General features: G+C 40.7%; 1 protein-coding gene and 1 pseudogene across 2 annotated transcripts in view; one reads left to right on the top strand and one right to left on the bottom strand.

The window, feature by feature from the left end:
• The first annotated feature begins 276 nt into the window (after positions 1 to 276).
• The window catches only part of LOC108590185 (uncharacterized), a 35,156-nt gene continuing 8,613 nt past the window's right edge, over positions 277 to 26,819 (top strand). The window contains exons 1-4 of one of the 2 annotated variants that reach the window (XM_054249738.2): positions 277 to 414; positions 9,932 to 10,121; positions 18,306 to 18,432; positions 18,909 to 19,004. In XM_054249738.2, coding sequence (XP_054105713.2) covers positions 18,399 to 18,432; positions 18,909 to 19,004 — 130 coding nt within the window. In that variant the 5' untranslated portion in view covers positions 277 to 414; positions 9,932 to 10,121; positions 18,306 to 18,398. The remainder of the gene's footprint in view (positions 415 to 9,931; positions 10,122 to 18,305; positions 18,433 to 18,908; positions 19,005 to 26,819) is intronic. The other variant, XM_035285498.3, reaches the window with a different exon arrangement.
• Positions 14,813 to 16,671, bottom strand: LOC100389063 (G protein-coupled receptor kinase 6-like; annotated as a pseudogene).

A 26,819-nucleotide genomic window follows, 5' to 3' on the forward strand; every position in this document is an offset into this window, starting at 1 on the left:
TACAGTATATAATTTACAGATACACAAGGCCTTACACACAAGGCTAAAGGCAAACACCCTCTGGGGTGGACCTGGCTCAGATCAGTAGGAGAAGCCCTGCCTGAAAAGGCTGCATCTTCGGCTGTCACTCTTTCTTTAATCAGTCAGCGTTTGGTCATGTCTTCTGTCACTCAGGTCTTGGGTCTTAAACCTTATCCAATGAGCGACGCTGCCCTGAGAACCGTCCAATCAGGCACGCAGCTGGAGCGAAAAGGGCGGCTTCTGGGACGTGGCAGCGGCTTTGTGTCTTGCTGCAGCCGGCGTTTCGGGTCTCGTCTTCGCTGCCACTATAGGCCCAACCTCTGTGGCCTTGAGACCTGCTGGTACTGGAGATCCACACCTAAGATGTCAGGACCCCCTGGAAGCCTAGAAATGGTGTGAGTGCCGGGTCCGACCTCGGGGAGAGGGTTTGTTGGAACCAGTGGGAAGTGGCTGTGGCGGACTCAAGCATCCCCGCAAACAGCTCCATAATTTGTGCCCGGAGTCCTCCTTGCCCAGATCGGCCTCAGTCCCTTTCAGCAATAAGATGGCGACTGCACAGTGACTGTGTCCTGGCCTGAAGCCCTCTCTGGGCAGCTCTGCACCCGCAGAGCTACCTCTCTTCTAGATTGTCTCTCCCAGGGACCACGGGAGGGTCGTCAGGGGAGAATCCTGACTCCGTTGCAGGTTATGAATGGGAAGACCTTTGGTTTGGTTTATGGGGTTCTCAGTTTCTCTTTTTCTCTTATTAAAAATTTACGGGAGTTACTGCGAAAATGTTTTTTATGACTGGGTGATTTGAAGCAGAATTACGAGGCTTTGCTTTGAAAATGCAACCAAGAAAAACAGTAGGGAAAATCTCTCCTGCATTTTGGCTGTAGCAAATGAATACATTTCCGGTAAGGCGCAGTATCTCACACCTGTAATCCTAGCACTTGGAGAGGCCAAGGCCAGTGGATCATCTGAGGTTGGGAGTTCGAGACTAGCTGGCCAAAGTGGCAAAACCCTGTCTCTACTAACAATACAAAAATTAGCCAGGGCTGGTGGTGGGAGTATAGAATACCAGCTACTGGGAAGGCTGAGGCAGGAGAATCGCTTGAACCCAGGGGCAGATGTTGCATTGAGCAGAGCTTTTGCCACTTTCACTCCAGCTTGGGCAAAAGAGTGAAACTCCTCAAAAAAAAAAAAAAAACCATTTACACAAGAAAATGTGGTAGACAACCGGTGAGTTATGTAGAGTCATAAAAATATCACTTCCTCTTTTTGCAGGGTAAATTTGTGACAGTGAATATCTCTGTATGTTATCTTGACTTCTGAGTTCCATGCTAAATTTTATGAGATAAAACTTGGTACCTCCTAGAAATGTTCCCATATGACTAATTGTTTACTATATATTTTTAATGAAAAAATTTAGAATAACACATATATTGTCTGAAAGGAATAGATACTTTTGCTTTTCTGGTTGAGGTGTAAAATGTAAGCACCTGATAATTTCATCCCTTTAGATAAACATTGTGTTTGAGTAATGTTGCTGAATTTTTCACACACGTAGTTACAAAAACAAAGTTAATAACTGTGACATGGAAATCAAAGCTTGAGCCTAGTGCCTCCAATCTAAGGCTAATATTAAACCTCCCAAAGAAGGTTATTAGCAGCCCAATTAATTGTTTTCTAAAGAGCCTCCCTTGAAGATGTCCCAGCCTAGTCACCCCAGCCGTGGAAGAATCCTTTATACTAAGAGAAGCGACCGGGCGCGGTGGCTCACGCCTGTAATCCCAGCACTTTGGGAGGCCGAGGCGGGTGAAGCACGAGGTCAAGAGATCGAGACCATCCTGGTCAACATGGTGAAACCCCGTCTCTACTAAAAATACAAAAAATTAGCTGGGCCTGGTGGCGCATGCCTGTAATTCCAGCTACTCAAGAGGCTGAGGCAGGAGAATCGCCTGAACCCAGGGGGCGGAGGTTGCGGTGAGCCGAGATCGCGCCATTGCCCTCCAGCCTGGGTAACAAGAGCAAAACTCTGTCTCAAAAAAAAAAAAAACCTAAGAGAAGCTACAGAACCCTGTAAAGCTGGGTACCCACAGGCAAATGCAGTTAAGGATAAGAAGGAAAATAACTGGTAGGATTTTTGTGAAGATGAAGTTGTTATTGTTTTGAAGCAGTTTCTAGACTGTTTAACATAAAGCAAAGTTAGATTTATGTAAAAAAATTAAATTCCAGCTGAGAGCAGTGGCTCACACATGTCATCACAGCACTTTGGGAAGCTGAGGCAGGTGGATCACAAGGTCAGGAGTTCAAGACCAGCCTGGCCAACACAGTGAAATTCCAATTCTACTAAAAAGACTAAAATTAGCTGGGTGCGGTGGCACACACCAGTAGTCCCAGCTACTCGAAAGGCTGAGGCAAAGAAGAATAGCTTGAACCTGGAAGGTGGAGGTTGCATTGAGCCAAGAATACGCCAATGCACTCTAGCCTGGGTGACAGAGTGAGACTTTGTCTGAAAAAAAAAAAATAATTAATTCCAAAGGAGTATTCCAACAGAAGAAAATACCTAATATAAGATCTGTAAAACTTACAAAGTCAGACAGACAAGGGCTTTCTTTTATAGAAAGGAACAAATAAGATTACAAAGAAGGTAGAAGGTAAATAGCAAATGAGAGGTGAAAAAATCAGATTCTACGTTAATGTTTTACCCTGAAGTCAGCATGTCCTTAGGAAGGACATAACATGGGGTTGTATTTTGACTCAGATTGAGTGTAGCTGAATGTTCAGGAGCCTGTGGGCAGGAGACAAACTTAAGTGAATTTTGATTAAAAAGTCTTTTCTTTTGACCACTGAAGAAAAATTCAGCAAATTTTTTAAAATGAACAGAAGAAAATAATGTGCAGAGTCTATGTTTGGCTATGTGATAGATCAGAAAAAAGAGCCCCAACTAAGTCATAATGGAAAGCTTGTTTCTTTCCATAAACAGTTTCTGGAGAACACAAAAGGTTAGAGAATTTTATTAATCATAGCTATTTACCAGGATTATCTATGTACTTCATCTTTACCCATTTTTTCTTTTCTATTGCTCAAGCAATCCTCTTCTACCTTTAGCCCCTCAAGTAGCTGGGACTGCAAGCACACACTAGCAGGCCTGGTTATTTTTTTGTATTTTTTGTAAAAATGGGGTTTTGCTCTGTTGCCCTGGCTGGTCTCAAACTTTTGAGCTCAATTTACCTGCTTCGGTCTCCCATAGTTCTGAGATTACCGGTGTGAGCCACCATGCCCAACCATAGAATATTTTCTTTATCCAGTATACAATTGCTAAGTACTTAGGTTGATCCCATGTCTTTGCTATTGTGATAGTGCTGCAATGAAGATGCATATGTCTTTAGAATAATTTACATTTTACTGGGTACATGCCAAATTATGAGGTTGCCGGGTCAACAGATAATTCTGTTTTGAGTTCTGTGAGGAATCGACACATTGCTTTTCACAATGGTTGAACTAATTTACAGTCCCACTGGCATTGTATAAACTCTCCCGTTTCTCTGGAACCTTGCCAACATCTGTTCTCTTTTGACTTTCTAATACTAGCCATTCTCACTGGTGTAAGATGATATTTCATTGTGGTTTTTCTTTGAATTTCTGTAATCATTAGTGATGAGCATTTTTCATATGCTTATTAGTCACATGTATGTCTTTTTAAAAACATCTTTTTCATATTTTTTGTCTACTTTTTAATTCAGGCCTTTTTTTTCTATAAACTTAAGTTTCTTATAAATTATGAGTATTGGACCTTTGTCAAAAGCATAGTTTGCAAATGTTTTCTTTTATTCTGCGTGTTGTTTGTTTACTGTGTTAATGATTTCCTTTGCTGTGATGAAGCTTTTTAGCTTTAGTAGGTTCCATTTGTCGATTATTGTTTTTGTTACAGTTGCTTTTGGCATCTTTGTTTTAAAATTTTTGCCAGTTTCTAGGTCTAGAATGGTATTTTCTAAGTTATCTCACAGGTTTTTTGTTTGTTTGTTTTTAATTTGAAGTTTTCCATTTAAATTTTTAATTTATCTTTTTTTTTTTTTTTTTGAGACAGTATTTCGCTCTTGTCACTCAGTCTGGAGTGCAGTGGCACGATCTCGGCTCACCGCAACCTCCGCCTCCTGGGTTCAGGCAATTCTCCTGCCTCAGCCTCCTGAGTAGCTGGGATTACAGGCAGGCACCACCATGCCCAGCTAATTTTTTTGTATTTTTAGTAGAGATGGGGTTTCACCATGTTGACCAGGATGGTCTCGATCTCTTGACCTTGTGATCCACCCGCATCGGCCTCCCAAAGTGCTGGGATTATAGGCTTGAGCCACTGTGCCTGGCCTAGTTTATCTTAAGTTGATTTTTGTGTATGGTTTAATGAAGGTTTCCAGTTTCAATCTTCTACATAGTGCTAGCTAGTTATTCCAGCACCATTTATTAAACAGGGAATTCTTCCCAGATTCCTTTTGTTAGCTTTGCCAAAAACCAGATGGCTGTAGGTATGTGACGCTATTTCTGGGCTCTCTCTTCTGTTGCATTGGTTTATAAGTTTGTTTTTGTACCAGTACCATGCTGTTTGTTTACTGTAGCCCTGTAGTATAGTTTGAATTCAGGGAATGTTAATGACTTAAGCTTTGTTCTTTTTGCCTAGGATTGCCTTGGCTATTTGTGCTCTTCTTTGGTTCCATATAAATTTAATTTTTTTTTTTCAACTCTGTTAAGAAATATTTTCAGTAGTTTGATAAAAATAGCATTAAATCTGTAATATTTTTTGGCAGTATTCCCATTTTAATAATATTGATCTTTTCTATCCATGAGCATCAAATGGTTTTCCATTTGTGTCTTTCATCTCTGACTTCTTTAAGCAGTGTTTTGTCAGTCTTGTCATAAAGATCGTTCACCTCCTTGGTTAGCTGTGTTCCTAGATATTGTATTCTTTTTGTAGTGATTGTGAATGAGATTTTGTTTTTGATTTGGCTTTCGGCATGCATGTTTTTGATTTACCGAGATGCGACTAATGTTTGCACATTTATTTTGTATTTTGAAATTTTACTGAAGTTTTTTGTCACTTTAGAAAGCTTTTCTACCACCATTGTAGGGTTTTTCAGATACAGCATTATATTGTTTGTAAACAGAAGTAAGTTTGACTTCTCTTTCTGTTTGCTTGCCATATATTTTTTTATCTTGCCTAATTGTCAGGCCCGGACTTCCAATTTTAGGTTGAATAGAGGTGTTGAGAGAAGACATCCTTTTCTTGTGCTGGGTTTCAAAGAGAAATGATTCCGGTTTGTGTGTGTCCAATATGAGGGCTGTGGGTTTGTGATAGATCACTTACCGTTTTGAAGTATGCACCTTCCATGCCCAGTTTGTTGAGGCTTTTTAATATAAAAATGTTAAATTTTCTTCAAAGCCTTTTCTGCATATACTGACATAATTTTGTGGTTCCTGTCTTTAGTTCTGTTTATGTGATGAATCACATTTATTAATTCATGTGTGCTTTTGTTTTTGTTTTTGTTTTGAGACAGAGTCTTACTCTATTGCCCAGGCTGGAGTTCAGTGCTATGATCTCAGCTCATTGCAATCTCTGACTTCCAGGTTCAAGGGAGTCTCCTGTCTCAGCCTCCCAAGCAGCTGAATTATAGGTGCTTACTACCACGGCCGGCTAATTTTTGTATTATTAGTAGAGACAGGATTTCACCATGTTGACCAGGCTGGTCTTTAACTCCTGACCTCAGATGATCTGCCTGCCTTGGCCTCTTAAATTACTGGGCTTATAGGCATGAGCCACCATGCCTTATCTCTTGTAGAACTAACTTTGCATCCCAGAAATAAATCGTACTTGATCATAGTCATTTAGTTTTTTGATGTCCTGCTCAATTTGGTTGGGCAATGTTTTGTTGAGAATTTTTGCATCATTGTTCATCAAGAATATTGGTCTAAAGTTTTCTTCTTTTGTTTTCTCTGTCAAGTTTTGGTATCAGAATGCTGCTGCTTTTAATGTTTTGAAAGAGTTTTAGTAGAAACAGTACCAGCTCTCCTTCGTCCATGTGGTAGAAGTCAGCTGTGAATCTATCTGGTCCTGGGCTATTTGGGTTGGTAGGCTACTTATTACTAATTTAATTTTTGAGCTTGTTATTGATCTATTAAGGGCTTTGATTTCCCGTATGTTCAGTGTTGAGAGGATATATTTGTTTAAGAATTTGTCCATTTCTTCTAGATTTTCAAATTTATATGCATAGAGGTGTTCATGGTAGACTTCAGTATATTTTTGTAAGGTCAGTGGTTATGTCTCTTTCATCATTTTTAATTGTGTTTATTTGGATCTTTTCCTTTTTCTTTGTTAATCTTGCTAATGGTTTATGTTTTTTGTTTTTTGTTTTCAAGATTTTACTCCTGCAATTCTTCATCTTTTGTATAGTTTCTCATGTCAAAATCTCCTTTTGTTCAGAAATGATTTGGGTTATTTCTTGTCATCTGCTAGCTTAGGGGATGGTTGTTATAGGTTGTTAAACTGAGATCTTTTATTTTATTTTATTAATTTTTTTTGAGATTGAGTCTCACTCTCTCACCCAGGCTGGGGTGCATTGGTATGACCTTGGCTTAATTCAACCTCCACCTTCTGGGTTCAAGCGATTCTTCTGCCTCAACTTCCCGAGTAGCTGGGATTACAGGTGCCTGCCACTATGCCCAGCTAATGTTTTGTATTTTTATTAGAGACAGGTGTTCATCATATTGGCTAGGCTGGTCTGGAACTCCTGACCTAAACTGAGGTCTAACTTTTTGATGTAAGCATTTAATGCTATAAAATTTTCTCCTAACACAGCCTAAGCTGTGTTGCAAAAATTCTGGTGTGCTGTATCTTTGTTTTCATTTTTTTCAAAGAATTTCTTGGTTTTTGCCGTAATTTCACTATTTACCCAAAAGTAATTCAAGTTTAGCTTGTTTAATTTGCATGTAATTATATGATTTAAGTGGTTTTTTGGTATTGAATTACTGTTTTATCAAGCGGTGGCCTGTGTGTGTGATTCATATAATTTTGGAATTGTTAAATTTGCTGAGGAGTGTTTGCTTCTGACTGTGCGATCAATTTTAGGGTATGTGCCATATGGTGATGAGAAGACTGTTTACTATGTTATTTTTAGATGGAGAGTTCTGTAGAAGTCTATTTAGGACTATTTGGTCAAGTGTTTAGTTTAAGTCTTAGTATCTTTGAAAAATTTCTGCCTCAATAATGTGTCCGTTAGTACCTATGGGTGTTGTAGTCTCCCACTATTATTTTGTCAGTATTTCATTCTCTTCATAGGTCTCTAACAACTTATTTATGTGCACCCACCAGTTTATTATAACACCTGTCTCTCTTCTGCTTTTTTACCATAAACATTCTTTCAAAGACTGGGAGTGGGAGCTCACGCCTGTAATCCCAGCACTTTGGGTGGCCAAGGCGGGTGAATCACAAGGTCAAGAGATCAAGACTATCCTGGCAAACATGGTGAAACCCCGTCTGTACTAAAAATACAAAAATTAGCCAGGTATGGTGGTACACATCTGTAGTCCCAACTACTTGGGAGGCTGAGGCAGGAGAATCACTTGAACCTAGGAGGTGGAGGTTGCTGTGAGCCAAGATCCCACCACTGCACTCTAGCCTGGCGACAGTGAGACTCTATCTCAAAAAAAAAAAAAAATTCAAATTCACAATTCAGATGTCAAAAAGTTCAAGAACATGTCCAGTGACCTGGTTGTTATAGGAGAAAATATAAATTAAAAATAAGAGACTTTATTCACATATGTGAAAATAGGGGAGGATGTTTTGTTCATCTCTTTTTTTATTAAGGCATTTCCAAACTGCTGGGATTACAGGCGTTAGCCACTGCCCTGAGCACATTAATGTTTTTAATGCTGATAGTAGCTGTTCATTTTGAGTGGTTAGAGAGCAGTTGTTTATAGAGTTATATTTTCTGTCTGAATTCATCAATCTTCTATCTAATCTGAGTTTTCTCTTAAGATGCTGGTTAGAGAGCAATTATTTATAGAGTTCTATTTTCTGGCTGAATTGATCAATTTTCTATTTAATCTGAGTTTTCTCTGAAGATGCTTTTAATGTTATTTCTCTCAATGTAATCTTTCTCAAAATGAGAGCTGTTTTTCACCCAGCCTGGAGTGCAGTGGCACAGTCTCAGCTCACTGAAACCTCCAGCTCCCAGGCTCAAGTGATTCTTCCACCTCAGCCTCCCCAGTAGTTGGGATTACAGGTGCCTACCACCATGACCTGCTAATTGTATTTTTTATAGAGACAGGGTTTTGCTATGTTGGCCAGGTTAATCTTGAACTCCTGACCTCAAGTGATTCTCCCACCTTGGACTCCCAAAGTACTGGGATTACAGGTGTGAGCTATCACGCCCAGCTGAGAGCTGTTTTTTTACCTCCAATGCTTTAGGTATCTGTTTCAGAAGACCTATTCGTTTCCCTTTGTGTCTGTGAATGAGGTGGCTGTCACAGTGAGAACTCTTAGAGCTATCTCTATCCAGACTACTGCTTGAAATCCAGCAGTATTTTTTCATCATTATTATAAATAGAAACAGAGGATGAGACACTGCTCCCATTTCCATTATTGTGAAGGTGCAATTCTACCCAGGAGTCCTGCAGGCTCTCCTCTTGCAGCTCAGACTTTACTCTCTGATGTGACACTGCAGTGCTGTTGTGGAAATTGGCATTCACTGAAGTTGTGAGTTGCCAGTTGTGAGTTCTGTGCTGTGGAATGTGACTCAGTTGCAGATGGTAGGGGTGAAGAGAGTACACTAACCCCCAGAGGAGGGCAAGCAGGAGTGCTAGAGCCCGGTGCTCAGTCAGTAGAGAGCCATTGCTTTAAAATGTACATAGACAGGAAGACAGCACTTTAATCAAGCATTTCTGTAAAAAAATAAAAGCCTACCTTCAGCAGACACCAGCCTTCTGGTTGCAAAACTACCTCCAGTCATGAAGATGTGAAAAGTTTATTCTGTCACTAAATATAATTAATTAGCATACATGGATGGCCTCCCCAGTTACAAGGTGAATTTAGGATGAACTGTGTATGACATGGTTCTGTATGTTTTTCTACTTGTGGACTAATTATGATGACCACCTTTCTGTGTTTACAGTCTTTTAGGAAGATTGACTATGACAGTCAGTTTTAATTTTGTAATTATACAGTTTGTTTTCTTTTTTTCCTTCCTTCCTTTTTTCTTCCCTTCCTCCCTCCCTCTCTCTTTTGCTCTTGCTACCCAGGCTGGACTGCAGTGGCACAATCTTGATTAACTGCAACCTCCGCCTCTTGTGTTCAAGTGATTCTCCTGCCCCAGCCTCTTGAGTAGCTGGGATTAGAGGCTTCCTCTACCACACCTGGCTAATTTGGTATTTTTAGTAGAGACGGGGTTTATCCATGTTGGTCAGGCTGGTCTCGAACTCCTGACCTCAGTAATTTGCCCATCCCAGCCTCCCCAAGTGCTGGATTATAGGTGTGAGACTCTGCACCTGGCCTCTTTTTTAGAGAAAGAGTCTCACTCTGTAGCCCATGCTGGAGTGCAGTGGCTCGATCTCAGCTTACTTCAATCTCCACTTTCCGTGTCCAGGTTCAAGCAATTCTCCTGCCTTAGCCTCCCAAGTAGCTGCGATTACAGGATATGCCGCCATGTCCATCTAATTTTTGTATTTTTAGTAGAGACAGAGTTTCACCATGTTTGTCAGGCTGGTCTTGAACTCCTAACCTCGAGATCTGCCCGGCTCAGCCTCCCAAGGTGCTGGGATTATAGGTGTGAGGCATCACGCCTGGCTTACAATTTTGTTGTCTTCTCTTTCTTTCTCTCTTTCTCTTTCTTTCTTTTCCTCTTCCTTTCTCTCTTTAGACAATTTTATTCTTTTTGCCCAGGCTGAAGTGCAATGGCGTGATCTCGGCTCCTCGCAACCTCTGCCTCCCAGGTTCAAGCGATTCTCCTGCCTCAACCTCCCAAGTAGCTGGGATTACAGGCATGCGTCACCACACCCGGCAAATTTTGTGTTTTTAGTAGAGATGGGGTTTCTTCCTGTTGGTCCAGCTGGTGTCAGACTCTCAGCATCAGGTAATTTGCCTACCTCGGCCTCCTAAAGTGCTGGGATTACAGGCATGAGCCACTGTGCCTGGCCTTACAGTTTGTTTTTTAATAGTCGTATTATTGTGGAGTTTTCCTGGGGCTGGGGAACATAGTTTTTTAAATTATATTTTCCAAACACTGTCTAGAATTAGAAGACATGATATAAACACATAAGGTTCCAACCAGGCTTTACTCTAGAAGGGCCTTTCCCTTTCAGGCTTTTCTTCAACTCACAGTTATGCTGTAAAGTGCATGCTGTCTCCTAAATAGGTAGGCAGAATCGTGTCTCTGCCTGTTTGGTATCTACAGTCCTCTACAGTCACTTCTAGAGAGGCTGGATGAGACGACTACAAACTTTACAGGGGAGCAGTCCGTCATTTTACCTCTTTCAGTGACTTGTATCTTAAGACCTGAAACGGATTGGAGCTCATGGGTCCCAGAAACACGATTAGAGTAACATGAGTGCATTGAGTAGACACGAGAATCTCCACTTTCCTTTTTCTCCTCTTGCCAAAATGCTCAAATATGTAGGTAGCGTGTGCTGCTGCTCCACCCATTTTGGACCTAAATCTGCAGCCTCAAATTATAAATCTAGGTCTTGAGATTTTGGGAAACTTTTATCTGAGGAATGTAAGTCCTTTTAGTTATCAGACTCAGAGAGACATTAAAATGAGAGCACAATTATGTCTTTCTCCCCCTTTCAACTATCTTATCTCTTGAAACTGCTCACTATTGCCACAAGTAGGTATAAATTAAACTAATAATGCCACATAAGACACTATATCCTGTACCCTAAACCTTAATGATGTATAGTCAATCAACAGTCAAAGTTATTTCTTTAAATAAAGAAGACTTTCTGTTTCTTTCATTTTTTGACTGAGCATTACTTGAAAGGAGTGCTGCTGAAACTAACCAATGGAGACATTCTGCCTCCAGAAGAATTTTAAGGAAAAGTATTGCAAGCAACAGTAGTCACTGTTGGATCAGGTTCTAAAGGAAAGGGTGGAGAGATTCAACCAGTTAAAGTTCTTCTCTCAGAATTTGGAGACACCAAAGTAATTGTAGGTGACAAGCATTATTTCCTATTTAGAGATGGTGACACACGGTGGCTCAAGCCCATAATCCCAGCACTTTGGGAGGCCAAGGCTGGTGGATCACGAGGTCAAGAGATCAAGACCATCCTGGTCAACATGGTGAAACCTCGTCTCTACTAAAAATACAAAAAAATTAGCTGGGTGTGGTGGCGGGTACCTGTAATCCCAGCTACTCAGGAGGCTGAGGCAGGAGAATTGCCTGAACCCAGGAGGCGGAGGTTGCAGTGAGCCGAGATTGCACCATTGCACTCCAGCCTGGGTAACAAGAGGGAAACTCTGTCTCAAAAAAAAAGAAAGTATGTAGACTGAAATAAATCACTTTTGAAATGGCATCAACGTGATGCAGTCCATTCTACTTAAGTTCTAAAATCTTTCATCATGTAAATAATTTTCATATCTCTCTTTTATAATACACTAATGATAACTAATGACCGAAAGAAAAAAAAAAGACTGCCTGAGAAACAACTTGTTTTTTTAAGGCAGTCTCACTCTGTCGCACAGGCTGGAGTGCAGTGGTGCAATCTTGACTCACGGCAATGTCCGCTTCCCAGGTTCGAGCAGTTCTTCTGCCTCAGCCTTTAGAGTAGCTGGAATTCCAGGTACCTGCCACCACTCTCAGCTAAATTTTTTGTATTTTTAATAGAGACAGAGTTTTAGTATCTTGGTCAGGCTAGTCTCAAACTCCTGACCTTAGGTGATCCACCCACCTCGGCCTCCCAAAGTGCTGAGATTAGAGGCATGAGCCACCATGCCCAGCCTTATTTTTGTTTTTATTTTTCTTTATTTTGAGTCAAAGTCTCACTTTTGTCTTCCAGGCTGGAGTGCAGTGGTGATCTCAGCTCACTACAACCTCTGCCTCCCAAGTTCAAGTGATTCTTCTGCCTCAGCCTTTCCAAGTAGCTGGAAATACAGGCACCTGCTACCATGCCTGGTTAATTTTTGTAATTTTAGTAGAGACAGGGTATCACCATTTTGGCCAGGCTGGTCTCAAACTCCTGACCTCAGATGTTCCACCTGCCTTGGCCTCCCAAAGTACTGGGATTACATGTGTAAGCCACTGTGCCTGGCCACGAAACAACTTTTTATCAGTTCACCCTGTTATCTCTTTTTCTCATTTTACAAATTCACTTGTTTTTCTTTCTGTTTTTTTTTTTTTTTTTTTTTTTTTTTAAGAGAGAGTCTTGCTTTGTCACCCAGGGACACAACGTGAGGAGATCTCTCTTTTGATAGTACTTTACTGCTGTAACACCCAAAAGTGCAGAGCGAGCTTAATCCTACCTAGAATCTTCACATAAGTTTTGGCCTCTGCCTGGGATTTACAAGACACAAGGTAGACTTTGGATAGAAAATGTATAGAAAATTAAGAGGGGGCATTTTCTGCATTGCAAGATGTCATCACAGACATCTTAAAGCCTCCCTTTGAGAGTGTGTCTCTGAGTTTTTCAAGTCTTATTCAGTGACCAGTTCTGTGAGCAGCTCTAAGGGTAAAGAGAATCTGATGGCAGAATCTTTAAGCAGAAGCAAGCATCTTAAAAGATCAAGACTATGAAGTATCCAGAGCCATAACCACAACTATATCTATGTGTAAAAATGTGATACTGGAGGAGAGTATTGTCCTTTCTCTTACCCAAGAGCTAGCTCACCATCACAGGTAATCCCGGTTCTGGAACTCCACCAGGGCAGGTCCATTTTTTATTTAGAATCAGCCTGAATCATCTGGGCATAGTGGCTCACGCCTGTGGTTTCAGGACTTTGGAAGGTCAAGTCGGATGTATCACCAGAGGTCAGGAGTTCGAGAGCAGCCTGGCCAACATGGTGAAACCCCATCTCTACTAAAAATATAAAAATTAGTCCAGGCTGGTGGCATGTACCTATAGTCCCAGCTACTTGGGAGGCTGAGGCAGAAAAAATCACTTGAACTTGGGAGGCAGAGGTTGCAGTGAGCCAATATCGCATCATTGCACTGTAGCCTGAGCAACAGAGGGAGACTCTATCTTAAAAAAAAAAAAAAAGAACCTGACTCTCTCCTGCCTGACTTATTGGGCCACCAGCACAGGGTCACTGGGAATCCTATCACAATTCACAGTCACCTAGGCATCTTTGAGTTATTTGAGAATGCCCAGAGCAGAATTTTGTTAGGCGGACAAAAGTGGTTAATTCTTCTGTCTCAGTCTAGGAAAAATGACTCATTCTGTGTTTATTTCTCACCTCATACAAGAGATGTTTTTGGTTGGTGCCCAAATGAGAGTTTCTCCAGTTTCCTTGTACTTGAGTGAAAAACAAGAGAAGTTCAGGAGACTCAGACACATAAACCAATTGCTTTCATTTCATATAGTCATCAGAAAAGTAGATGAAGCAGACTTGGTCCCTACAATCCAGAAACTTCTGGTCTATACTAGCAACTGGATAAAGTTTGAATTTATGCATTATATGGTGAATACAATAAATAGATGTGTGCAAAAAAACTTGGGCTTTATTTGGACCACTTTCTTTTTACTTTTACTTTTTTTGAGACAGAGTTGTTTTCTGATTGCCCAGGTTGGAATGCAATGGTATGATCTCAGCTCACCACAACCTCTTACCCCTGGATTCAAGCAATTCTCCTTCCTCAGCCTCCTGAGTAGCTGGCATTACAGGCAGGTGCCACCATGGCTGGCTAATTTTGTGTTTTTATTTTAGTAGAAATGGGGTTTTCCACGGTCAGGCCAATCTCAAACTTCCAACCTCAGGTGATCCACCTGCCTCGGCCTCCCAAAGTGTTGGGATTACAGGCACGAGCCACAGCACCTGACTCTCACTTTCTTTATATTTTAGTGACTGCTGATATTTTTACATTAAGGGATATTTATTAACAGAACAGTTATTATTATTTGTATTTCTTTTTTTTTTTTGCTGGGCACATGTGTCTATTGTTATGAGTGGAGTCCGGAATGTTTGAGGGTTGTCCTGGGATACCCCACCCTCTCTTAAGGGCTAGGCTCGGGCGTTTCTGAAAGAGGTGTCTTCAGGACAGGGCCCAGCATCAGGGACCTGGGAGCTGGAAGGCAGAGCTCGACCTGTCTGGGCTGGCTGGGGCAGTGGACTGCTGGGTCTCACAGCCAGCCCAATCTCTGGCCACTTTGGCACAGGCCTACAGGATACAGAGGCCCCAGATCCAGCTCTTACAAGCACTGAGAAGGGACAGCTTTGGGCCCCACAGGGTAGCAGCCTGAGCCCAGGGCAGCAGGGGCAGGCATGAGTCTTACTCAGTGGCTGGGGAGGTACAGGGGGGCAGCCCAGCACAATGCCGAGGGTGGCTGTGACCACCCTCGGCTGTCCAAACTGGGCCAGAAAAGCCTTGAGTTTGGCAGTGGCTCCTCTGCCAGCTCCCACTCTCCCAGCCAGGGCTGGCTGCCCCCAGGAGCCAAGGCGGGGGCGCCAGGTCTGCGGTGGGAATTAAGAACACTCAGGTCGCTATATACATTCTTACAAATACGTAAATACAGAAAGCCCCAAGCGCCACGGAGAAGAGCCAAAGGGACGCATCTTTGTCCCAGGGACAGCCCAGGCCTTGCTACACTCAGCTAGGCCAGGGGCTGAGGAGCGGAGGACACTGGGGACAGTTCTATCTGTGTTCCCCAGGCCACAACTTGAGTGGACAATGGGGAAGACCACTGTGCAAAACTGAACAGCGCTTGGAGTAGCTGCTACCGCCAATTGCCCGTGGGGGCCTCAGGCTCGGGGCTAGAGGCGGGTGGGAAGCTCTTCCTCACTGTCTCTGCAGTTTCCACAGCAATCTTGGCAACTGAAGAGTCTCTGCAGCAGCCCCTTTTTAGGGGGCGCAGGTGGCTGGCCCTTCCAGTCCAGGTCTGGGGGAACTGAGCCATCCAGCCCAAAGACATTCAGTTCCTGGAAGCACTCCGTCTCCACATTCTCGTTCTGCCAGGGGATGGGCACGCTGCCCTGCCACCAGTGGCAAACTTCTGGTAGAAGTCCTGGTCAGTGGGCTCCAGCTCCACGCTCTTGAAGGTGTAGAACTGCTCAATATCCAGAATATCCTTGCAGTAAATGGCCCGGGGATCAGGCCTGAAGGGCAACTCCAGCCTGCCGGCTCCCAGCCGCTTGAAATTCAGCTTCTTAAAGAGGGGGTGCCCTTTCACCTCACGGGCACTGCCCCCATGGCACCCCAGACGTTCGGCGGGGTCCTTGCAGAGGAGCTGGGAGCAGAGTGAGCGGGCCTGTGGGGAAAAGTGCTCCATACTCCTCGGGCACCTCCTTCACCAGCCGCTCCACCTCCTCCCGCTTGATCTTCTTCCTCTGCTAAAAGGGTGACTGGCCTGCGATCATCTCATATAGGAGGCAGCCTAGCGCCCACCAGTCAGGGCTGAATATGTACTGTTCATTCTTCACCATTTCTGGAGCCATGTAGCCCACGGTGCCCACACGGCCTTTGATGGTCTGGCCCTCAGGTAAATGCACAGCCAGTCCCAGGTCAGAGATGGGGATGTGGCCGTGGCCATCCAGCAAGATGTTCTGTGGCGTCCCTGTACACGATGCGCTGCGGATGCAGGTCCTCCAGGCCGCAGCAGATCTCGGAGGTGTAGAAGACAGCCCATGCTTCAGAGAAGCCAGCATGGCCCATGTGGTAGATGTGGAACTTGAGGTCACCTCCGTTCATCAGCGTCAGCACCAGGCACAGCGCGTCCTTGGTCTCAGGCATAGGCCAAGCTCACTACAAACCTGCTGTTCACTTTCTCCAGGATCTGCTTCTCCTTCAGCGCCATGGCCTCCCCTTTCCGCTTCTTGATCCGCTTTTTCTCTAGCTTCTTGCAGGCTTACATCTTGCCTGTGGCCCGCACCTGGCAGGCGCCCACCTCCCCAAAGCCACCTTTGCCCAGGACTCGCTACTGCCTGAAGGTGTTTTTGGTCACTGGCTGCCTTTCTAGCCGCTTCCACTGCAGGAAACAATTGAAGTAGATGCTGTCGAGGTAGTCGGCACATGGGGCCATGTACTCGTGGGTCAGCCGGGTGAGTTCCTGGAAGAGGTCTTTGCAGGGCCCCTGCTCCAGTCGCTGGGCGCAGTTCATCACCAGTTGCTGGGGGACCTCAAGGATGAGGTCAGGACCCATGTAGCTCAGAAAATTCTGCATTAGCCGCCGCCCACATGCCTTCCGCTTCTCATCCGGGGTCGCTTCATACTCGGCCACCCCATCCAGGAAGGTGATACAGTGGCTCAGCTCCGGCCTCGTGGCAGAGAACTCTCGAAACAGCAGGTGCCCGATGGGCTGCCGCTCGCACAGGCTGTGGTAGTCACGCTTGAGGCTGAGCCGCAGCTCTTCACACTGGCTGATGTGGGCGAACTGGAGCATCTGCCGCCATTTCTTGCTTTTGCCTTTGCGATTCCCACCACCACCTTCCCGGGCCTTGAGTAGCACCGTGTTCGTTACGATGTTCTCGAGCTCCATGGGCTGCGGCGCTGCTGGCCGGGATTGCGCGGGAGCCGGGGTCAAATGGCGATCGGCGTGGCACGGCTTGGCTAGCGGTGACCGTGTCGCGGCCTCCCTGATCTCCCTGGCCGACGCCACCCTGTATTTCTTTTTTTTCTTTTCCTGGGTATTTTGGGATAGAGTCTCGCCCTGTTGCCCAGGCTGTACTGCAGTGGCTTGATCTCAGCTAACTGCAACCTCCGCTTTCTGGGTTTAAGTAGTTTTCCTGCCTCAGCCTTCTAAGTAGTTGGGATTATAGGCATGCACCACCATTCCTGGCTAATTTTGTATTTGTAGTAGAGACAGGATTTCTCCAGGTTGGTTAGGGTTTCTCCATGTTGGTCAGGCTGGTCTCAAACTCCTGACCTTGGGTGATCCACCTGCCTTGGTCTTCCAAAGTGCTGGGATTACAGGTGTGGGCCTCCATGCCCAGCCTGATGTTGATTCTGTCCATAAAAATGGAATGTTTTTCTGTTTGATTGTGTGCTCTCTGACTTCCTTGAAGAGGGCCTTGTCATTTCTTGTTAGATGTATTTCTAGGTGTTTCATTCTTTTTGTAGCAGTTGTGAAGTTCGTGTATGATTTGACTCTCTGATTGTTCTTTCTTGGCTTATAGAAATGCTTGTGATTTTTGTATTTTTAGTGGAGATGGGGTTTTACCATGTTGGCCAAGGTTGCTCTTGATCTCTTGACCTCGTGATTTGCCTGCCTCGGCCTCCTAAAGTGCTCAGATTAAAGGCATGAGCCACCGCGCTCAGCCAAACTGATGTTTCTTTATCATTAACTTTAGACTATAATTTACTTTTGAGGGGCAGTGATGCTGTAACCTTCTGCACACCATAGAATTGATTTGCCTCAGCGCATCATAGAAATTTGTATTCATGCAGTTGATGTTAATAACTCGCTTGGTTAATGAGCTTTGTGACAGTTTTTTTTTAATAAACAATTATTTTTCTCTTCATTATTAAGTATCTTTATGCTGCTGATGTGGATAAACAATCACTTTTAATCTGGCAGCTGACCTTTTTTAGGTTTTCTTTGCATTTATCTGTCTTTGGAAAATGAAAGCTCTCATCTTTCTTTACAGGCCAGAAACACTGAAAAATCCGCAGGCTCTTGCTTGTCAGAATAGTTTTCTTTGACCAAAAACACTGGCATTAGTAGTGAGCTTGGTAGAGACTCAGATTTTATTCCGATTTTTTGAAAAAATAATCTGCATTACTAAGATCTGCCTTTTGTTGTACACATTAAAATTTGAGCAGTACTTTCTAACTCAGTATGTCTTTTTCATCTGAAAAATTTACCCAACTCATTCTGTATAATGTAAAGATAGCACTCAAAAATGTACATGTATTTACGCCCTCAGTTTTATACTTCATTGTCCAGAAAAGTACCATCTATATGTTGATGTTGTAGATCTTACGCCACTGTCTTTCCTCACAGTTAGAGGATACATTAGAGAATATTTCTGTGTTGAAAGTTATTTATTAGATATTGTCAGTCACTCCTGTAAGTAAGAACCAGTTATCGTTATTCTTGATTTACCTTGAGTCAAATTAAAAATTCTGCTCATGGTCACTTGGTAAATATGCATGTGTGGGTATGTTTTTCAGGGAGTGTTGACATTTAGGGAAGTGGCCATAGAATTCTGTCTGGAGGAGTGGCAATGCCTGGACACTGCACAGCGGAATTTATACAGAAATGTGATGTTAGAGAACTACAGAAACCTGGTCTTCCTGGGTGAGCATAACTTCAATACACAATTTCCTGTATACTCTAAGTTTTATTTCTTTTCTTTTTCTTTTTTTGTAGAAGAATTTTTGCTTTCAGATCTGTTTAAGGAAACAAAAATCAAGATTTGTCTAGTAAAAAAGAATTTTAAGGTGTTTTTGCCCTGAACTTTCCACATTCCTGAGCTGATCTGTGTCCTTCACTCTAGATGAGCGTTAATTTTAGAAATTGAGTGGTATAACATACTGTTGCCCACATCTTAAAATCTGATTGCCACCACTAATTTTTGATTTAGTAGTACCAGGTAGTGAAATTGAGAACTTACAAAATTGAAATATTTTCTAAAAATTTTAAATTTTTTGTTATAAATTAGTATTTTAGAGGTATTTTGCTAGAATATTCTATTATATTCTTTTTACTGAGCACACTACTAGGTTGCTAATTGGAGAATACAAGCAAGATTCATGTAATTTTTAATAAAACAGGTATTGCTGCCTCTAAGCCAGACCTGATCACCTGTCTGGAGCAAGGAAAAGAACCTTGGAATGTGAAGAGACGTGAGATGGTAGCCGAAGCCCCAGGTAGGTGAGAGTGAAAGTGAGTACAACAGACGACACAGGTGAGAGGTATAAAATAAGAAAAAAGCCCATTCTTAAAATGATTTGGAAGTCTGTGTTTCAAAGGAAATAGTTTTTGGGAAGGCTGATTTTTTATTTTTGGTTTTCTGTGCTCTCACATGGAAGCATCTTCTGTAATATCTTTTAAAAATCTGTAAAGTTTACTTTCCCTTCAGTGATCTTTCTTCACATTTACAGTGACAGCCTGCTTGTGGCATATAAGCGACTGCAAAATATGATCACTTTTTTATTGTTTTTGAAAACACAGAGATGGCTGCATAATTTTGAGAAACTTTATGTTAAACTGTTTTTTAAGTTCTCTTTTGACATGTCTAAGATGTGTGGGAGTAGTGGTTTCTGTTCCATTATTTTTGTATGGCTAATTTTTCTGAACAATACATTTTATCTTTTATAGTCTTTAAGTATAGTTTAAAATTATAAATTATGATGTTCTTCTGCTTTTTTCTTTGTTTTTAAGATTGGTTTGGCTATTCAACATTTATTGTAGTTCTATGTGAAATTTAGAATTGTATTTTGTATTACTGTAGAAAATATTGGTATCTTGATAGGGAGTTTATTGAATCTAAAGATCACTATAGATAACATGGCACTTTAAGAATATTCTTTCAATCAATAGACATAAAATGTTTTTGTATTTATTTTAGTCATTTCAAGTTTTTAATTGATGTATCTTTTATTTGAAATATATTTAAGCTCCTTGGTTACATTACATTTGTTCTTAGAAATTTATTATTTTAGTGCTATTGTAAGATTGCCTTCTTTCTCTATTTTATCAGATAGTTTATTTAAAGTGTATGGAACCATAACTTATACTTCTATGTTAATTTTCTGTTTTGCTAATTTATTGTGTAATTATTACTTTAATTAGGTTTTAAAGTACTGTTTATGTTTTTTTTATATAAGATCAAATGATCTACAAAAAGAAACTTTTTACTTTTTTGTCTTTAATTTCAATGACTTAAAAATTTTTTTTTGGCCAATTTTTATTGCACCTACTTTCAGTGCTGTGTTAAAATAGAAGCATTGAGAATAGGCACAATATACTTTTGCATTGGGTCTGTGAATTTGAAGGAGCAAACACCTCTTCAAGTTTTTATAAACTGGTTTCAGAAAGTGAAGGTCTTTTGTCGAGTCCCCAGGGTGATGGGATGCCCCATGTGTTTGTAGTGTAGAGAGGCTGTAGCTTGATCACAAAGGCCTTTGGGTCTGCATTAGGGTTCACCTTTAGTTGGCTTGTTACAAGGGGATTGGGTAGTTGTAATTCCCATTTTATTTTTGAACAGAGTGAATATGCTTTAGGACTTGGCTTTGTTTGGCAGAATGTAGGGCAGCTTTCTGCAATTGGTCTGCATATGGTAGGCTTTATATTAGGATGTAGATGAGTTTGGCTTCCACTGAGTACCAGAGAGGATTTCCCAAGGTCACTGTGGGCTTCTACAGAAGCAGAACTTGCCGTGCACTGTGGCTCAGGGAACTAAAACTGAGTCATGGAACTGCTTTAGGGACCACAGTGAGGGCCAACATCTTCAGACCTGCCGGCATGCCTATAAATGGGTGTCTTCCTTCAGGCCTCTGGAAGGGCAGGATCTCTCCCATACTGTGGATAGGAGGAGTTTGGGATGATTACAAGGTAAGTTCAGAATTCTCAGTGGGATCAAGTTTAATGGGCCATTTTCTGGTCTATAGCCAAGAACAGGGATCCTGTAGTTTGCCACCTGAATAAAAGCATGCCTTCTGAAAAGAATGTTCCTCAATCCTGGGCATTAGCAGAGTTTTACAAATCCCTCCCTGGATCTCAAAGCTCTTTTAAGGGCATTTATTTTGGAGATGGGGTCTTGCTACGTAACCCAGGCTGGTCTTGAAATTCTGGCCTGAAGCAGTTCTCTGAGTTATGTACCATGTAGCTGTCATTACAGGTTGGAGCCATGTTTCCTGTTTTTCTCATAAAGGCATTTTTGTTAGGGATGGCTGACGAATTTTCTTGCTGTCAGAAAATAGGCAAATAGGACACCTTTTATTTTTCCATTTTAGTGAGGTCAGTCTCCCTGTACATTTTTACTTTGTATTTTGATTTAGTCTGTAATTTCAGATTTAGAGATTTAGGACAATATACTAGAATTTACATTTTATGCCTGAGTGAATTAAATAATTAGTAGGCAGGCAAAAAGGAAAATAGGCAGATAAAAAAGATTATAGGATTTTCACTCACTTTTGTCTGCCTATATCTAAAATATAACACATTATTTCCAAATTTCTTTTATATATCAGAGGCTCTGATCATATTCTGAAAAAAAAAAAATATATATATATATTCTGAAAAAAGATATATGTATGTATATATATTTTTTCTCTCTTTGCTGTCCATTATGGTATATTTTTTCTTTCTTTAGCAATGTAAGCCTATTCTTTGCTTCTAAAGTTAGATTAGAGAAGTTTTATTTTGTGTAAGAGTATTATATATTTAAAACATAAAAATATCTCATTTATTAAAATGCTTATTTATCAAAAGTTTGGCATTAGAGTCTTCTGTTTAGGGTTGCACTGCATTTTATCCGAAACTTTACTGCATTACAGTGGATGTCAGTGATTCAAAAGAGTCATCTTCAATGAGTTCAGTTACTGTAAACTATTGCAGTTATCCACACAAATTAAATGCTTCATCAATTCTGCATACCAGATTTTATGAGTAAACATTGTTTTGTAGTTTCATATTAGTGTTTTTTCTCGGTGTAGGTTTCTTTTTTTTTTTTCTTTTTTTAAGATGGGGTTTCACCATGTTGGTCAGACTGGTCTTGAACTCCCGACCTCAGGTGATCCACCCGCCTTGGCCTCCATAGTGCTTGGATTACAGGCCTGGGCCACCACGCCCAGTCCAGTGTAGGTTTCTTAACATAAGTTCATTGTGTTTCTTGGTTTTACAATTTTAGACAATTTGCAATTCTGTTTATACAGGTAAGTCAGTGTGGGTTTTAATTAAGAGATAAGTCAGCCATATGTCTATTACAATCTGATTATATGTGTGTGTTTTTATAAATATAACTCCAATTTTGGTTATGGCTCATCTTGTATTTATGTTTTCTTAGCTGATTTTTAATGGTGGCTTTATCTTGTCTTGATGAGTAGTCATGGAAATAGTCTTATTTTTACTATTTTAATAATGAATAATAATGTTTATTATTAATATTGAATTTATTAATATTATTAATGAATAATAATGTGTTTAATAATATATAATTTTTTTGTATGAGAGAAACACTTTTGTGACTTGAAGGTAATATTTGGAAAGATTTATAATTCTTTAAAATTTACCATCTTATGTCTATTTAAGTGTACCTTTCATGGCCAGTGATAGTCCTGATTTACATCTAATCCCCAGATTTTGAAAGCCCAAGGCAGGAAGACTGCTTGAGTCAAAAACTTGAGAACAGCTTGAGAGACATATGGATATTTCATCTCTATAAAATATTTTAAAAAATAGTCAGACATAGGGTGATCCTATCTGCTTGGGAGATGAGGGAGGGAGGATCACTTGAACCTGGAAGTTTGAGGCTGCGGTGAGCCATAATTATGTCATACACTCCAGCTTGGGTGACAGAGTAAGACCCTGACTCAAAAACACTGTACATTTTATGCATGTTAAGTATATTTACATTGTTTTATAAAATATTTCTCCAAATTTTGTCATACACATTAAAAAAAGTACCAATTTTTCCCATTTTCTGGCACTTTTCAAACACCATTCTGTTTTGTGTTTCTAAGAGTAACTGCCGTATGTATCTCATAACATCTCTGTGGCTGGCTCAGTTTATTTTGCATAATGTCAAGATTTACCTTTATAGTTAGAATATTTCCTGCTTTTTTGAAAATTTGAGTAAATATTTTGGTATTTTTATATTTTAAATTATACATTTACTGAACTATTTCGTGACAGAAATTTGTATTGCTTTTACCTATTGGCTTTCAGTAACAATGGTAAAATAATTATGGGTATGCAAATGACTTTATATGACCATATATGTGAGAGTTTATATATGTGCTGCATCCTATTGCATTCATTTTTTTTTTCTTTTTTGAAACACAGTCTCACCCTGTCACCCAGGCTGGAGTGCAGTGGCATCATATTGGCTCACTGCAACCTCCACCTCCTGGGTTCAAGTGATTTTCCTGCCTCAACCTCCTGAGTAGCTGTGATTACAAGCACCTGCCGCCACACCCAGCTAATTTTTGTATTTTTAGTAGAAATGGGGTTTTACTTTGTTGGTCAGGCTGGTCTTGAACTCTTGACATCATGATTCACCCGCCTCATCCTTCCAAAGTGCTGGAATTATAGGGATGAGCCAGCACGCCCAGGCCATTCTATTTTATTAGTATACATTTTTACCTTTACACTCCTACCAAATTGTTTTAATTCTCTAGCTTTTAATGTGTTTTGAAATTAGAAACTGTAATGCCACCAGCATTGTTTTGTTTTGTTTTCAATATTTTGGGGTACTTTATTGTCTGTAGAGATTTTATATACTTGGGATTGCTGTTTCTATTTCTTAAAAAATGCAATGAGAAATTTTAAAAACTGTGTATTAAATCTGTAGATTTCATTGAGAAATATGAACATCATTACAATATTACCTAGGATTACAATATAGCTAGTATTACAGGCGCCTACCACCATGCCTGGCTAATTTCTGTGCTTTTAGTAGAGACGGGGTTTCACCAGGTTGGCCAGGACAGTTTCAAAGTCCTGACCTCAAGTGATCCTCCCGCCTCGGCCTCCCAACATGCTGGGATTACAGGTGTGATGCCCTGTGCCTGACCTAAATCTGTAAGTTTTAATGTCCTTTTTTGTCTCCTTGGAATTTTGAGTTGAAGTATGTTTTAAAAATGTGACATTTTTTGACTTAAGATGTAGCTAGCATAATACTATTTTGAATTTTTCTGCTCTCATTTCATTACTGTTTTCATTTAATGTCTACTTCCATCTTGCTCCTTTCAGTGTTTATCACTAGATCTCAATTGACTTTTGTAGAAAAAGAAGTGGATCTTTGGTTTTTAAATTTTTAATATATTTATTGAAAGTATGTCTCTTGATTTGAAAGTTGATTTTATATGTGTATTTAAATTTCTGAAAGAGGAAGACCTAATGTTGTTTTAAATTATTTTATTTGATTCTTGCATCTTTGTTTCTCCTTTCCTCTCTTGTTTTGTGTCGTTAGAGTTTTGTATTGATATGCTTTTACTTATTTCTAATTTTCTTTTGTGTATCTATAAAGATTTTTTTTAAAGTGGTATCTTGGGGATTACATAAAACCTCTATAAGAAAAACCGGTATATTTTTTATTTGGTACAAAATAAACTTCAGTTGAACAAAACATTTTTTTCTCCTTACATCTGCCCTGAAATTTGTCATTGATGTTGGTAATTATGTTTTTACATTATATATTCATTAACAGATGTTTCTAATTTCTATGCTTTTATTTTTCAAATATTAGAGAATAATTTAAAATGTTTACTGCCAGTGTTTTCTTAAATTCTTTTATTTTCAGTTTAAGGAACTGCTTCCAGCGTCTTTTATATTTATGGCATATGCAGTGCCAATATACTTTTTTGAAATTCAGTTGTTTCAGAAGATTTGTTTGTGTTTGCTTGTTTCAGAAGGAGTCTCATTCTGACCCCAGTGCAGTGACGTGATCTTGGCTCACTGCAACCTTTGCCTCCTGGGTTCAAGCGATTCTCCTGCCTCAGCCTCTCGAGTAGCTGGGACTACAGGTGCACCCAGCTAATTTTTGTGTTTTTAGTAGATGTGGGGTTTCACTACATTGGCCAGACTGGTCTTAATATCCTGACCTCGTGATTCACCTGCCTCAGCTACCCAAAGTGCTGGAATTGTAGGCCTGAGCCACCACACCCAGCCCAGAAGATTATTTTCTTTTCTTTTTTTAGGGAATCCATAAGCATAAGCATAGGAAAACTGCATGGGCAACAAAATACAGGTATTTCTGACAGCACCAATGGATGAACACAAGCTGGAATGAGGTCAAGGTTTGCAGACATTTGATGTAGCTCTACATCCTCATGCCTAATGTGGATTATAATTACAATTGCCTCTGTCTAGTTCTCAAGCCTATGAAATATTTAAAACATCTTTTTCTAGGATATGTAAGATGCAAAGAGCTTAGAATTTTCCTTCCATAAGCAAATCACGTTAAGAGAGTTGGAGATAGGCTTTCTTTTAAATCATGGCCTAGTTTGGGGCTTGAGTTTCTTTCCAGGGGACTCATTCTGTATTCATGTTCAATCTGGTTTCGCGGCAGGGAAGTGTGGCATTGAGTTTGTGGTGCACAGGATGAAAAATGAGGCAAAATCATCATGACAGCAGTTTTTTCAAATTCTTTCAACATCTGATCAGAGGGAGCCATTCCCATCCTGCTTGAGATGAAGCTGTTCAGCAGACATCCCCCAGGACTCTTCTGATTAAAGCAGTTTTTGCATAGCATTAGCCAAATCTCAGTCAGTTCAAGGTCCTTTAAGTGCTACACTTTCTTAACATTGGAAGATTCTATTTGATACCAAAACAGCACTGGATGGAAAGAAAAGATCAACATGAAGGGCATTTACACAAAGGAGGATTCTGATTCAATTTCTTTCCCAATGGATAGATTCATTCTGGGCTCAGGATATTACATTGCTGATAGAATTTTTTTCAAGTCTCTGCTCTAGGCAGTTTAACTTGTGTAGTGGTCTGTTTTCATTTCCAGTTCTCCTTGCAATAAAAGAAACTGAAATTCCTGGGCTCTGACAGAAGCTTTCTGGGCTGCCCTAGTGACCTGTACCAGCCATCAGAAGTCAGAACCAGCTCTAGAATGAGTGGGTACAAATGTTCCGGAAAACCAGCTCTTGGTTTTCTGCGGGAAAGGTGGAAATAAGAGAGCATGGACACTTCTGATGCATGAAAAATTGCCTAAGCCTCACTACAGTCCTAAATCTCAGCCTCCTCTTCCATTAGGTATTTGGATTCCAGATATACTAGTCAGTGGCTGCACTGAGCTACTTTTAGTTTTCTCTAGTTTGCTCTTAACTAGACTTGAGTAGAAAAATAAAGTGGCGAGACATCAGAAAAGCCTAAGCACCAGACAGTCCAGAAGTTGGATACTCGTTTTCCAAATAGAATAATAGGGTATAGGCTCTGTTTGGTAAGGGCACTTCACTTTTTTGTAATTGCATTTTAGGTTTTGCGGTACATGTGAAGAACATGCAAGATGGTTGCATAGGTACACACATGGCAGCGTGATTGGCTGCCTTCCTCCCCTTCACCTATATCTGACATTTCTCCACATGCTGTCTCTCCCCAACTGTCCACTCCCCAGATTATTTTCTTTTTATTTGGCAGGACAGGTTTGTTGTTGGTTATTATTCTCACTTGATTGCTTCCCCACCCCCTGCAGGAATTTGTCTGTGTCACACGGTTTCTTTCTGGCCTACAAAATTTGTTTTGGTAATTCACTTGTTATATCATAACGCTATGTTTGTAAATGACACATTACTTTTATCTTGCAGCTTCCAAAACTGTTTTCTAGTCTAATTTTTGAGAATGTACTTATATGTGTATTTGTATAAATACCTTTGCTTCTGTCCTAATTTGTTTGTTGAACCTCTTCATTTTTACATCATTTTTCTTATTTTTAGGATTTTCCAATTCTTTACTTTTCTATTTCTTGCCTCCAAAATTTGAGAAAATACTTTAGATATTTTATGCTTTCAGTC

The sequence above is a fragment of the Callithrix jacchus genome, chromosome 22, assembly GCF_049354715.1.
Source record: "Callithrix jacchus isolate 240 chromosome 22, calJac240_pri, whole genome shotgun sequence".
Lineage (NCBI taxonomy): Eukaryota > Metazoa > Chordata > Mammalia > Primates > Cebidae > Callithrix > Callithrix jacchus.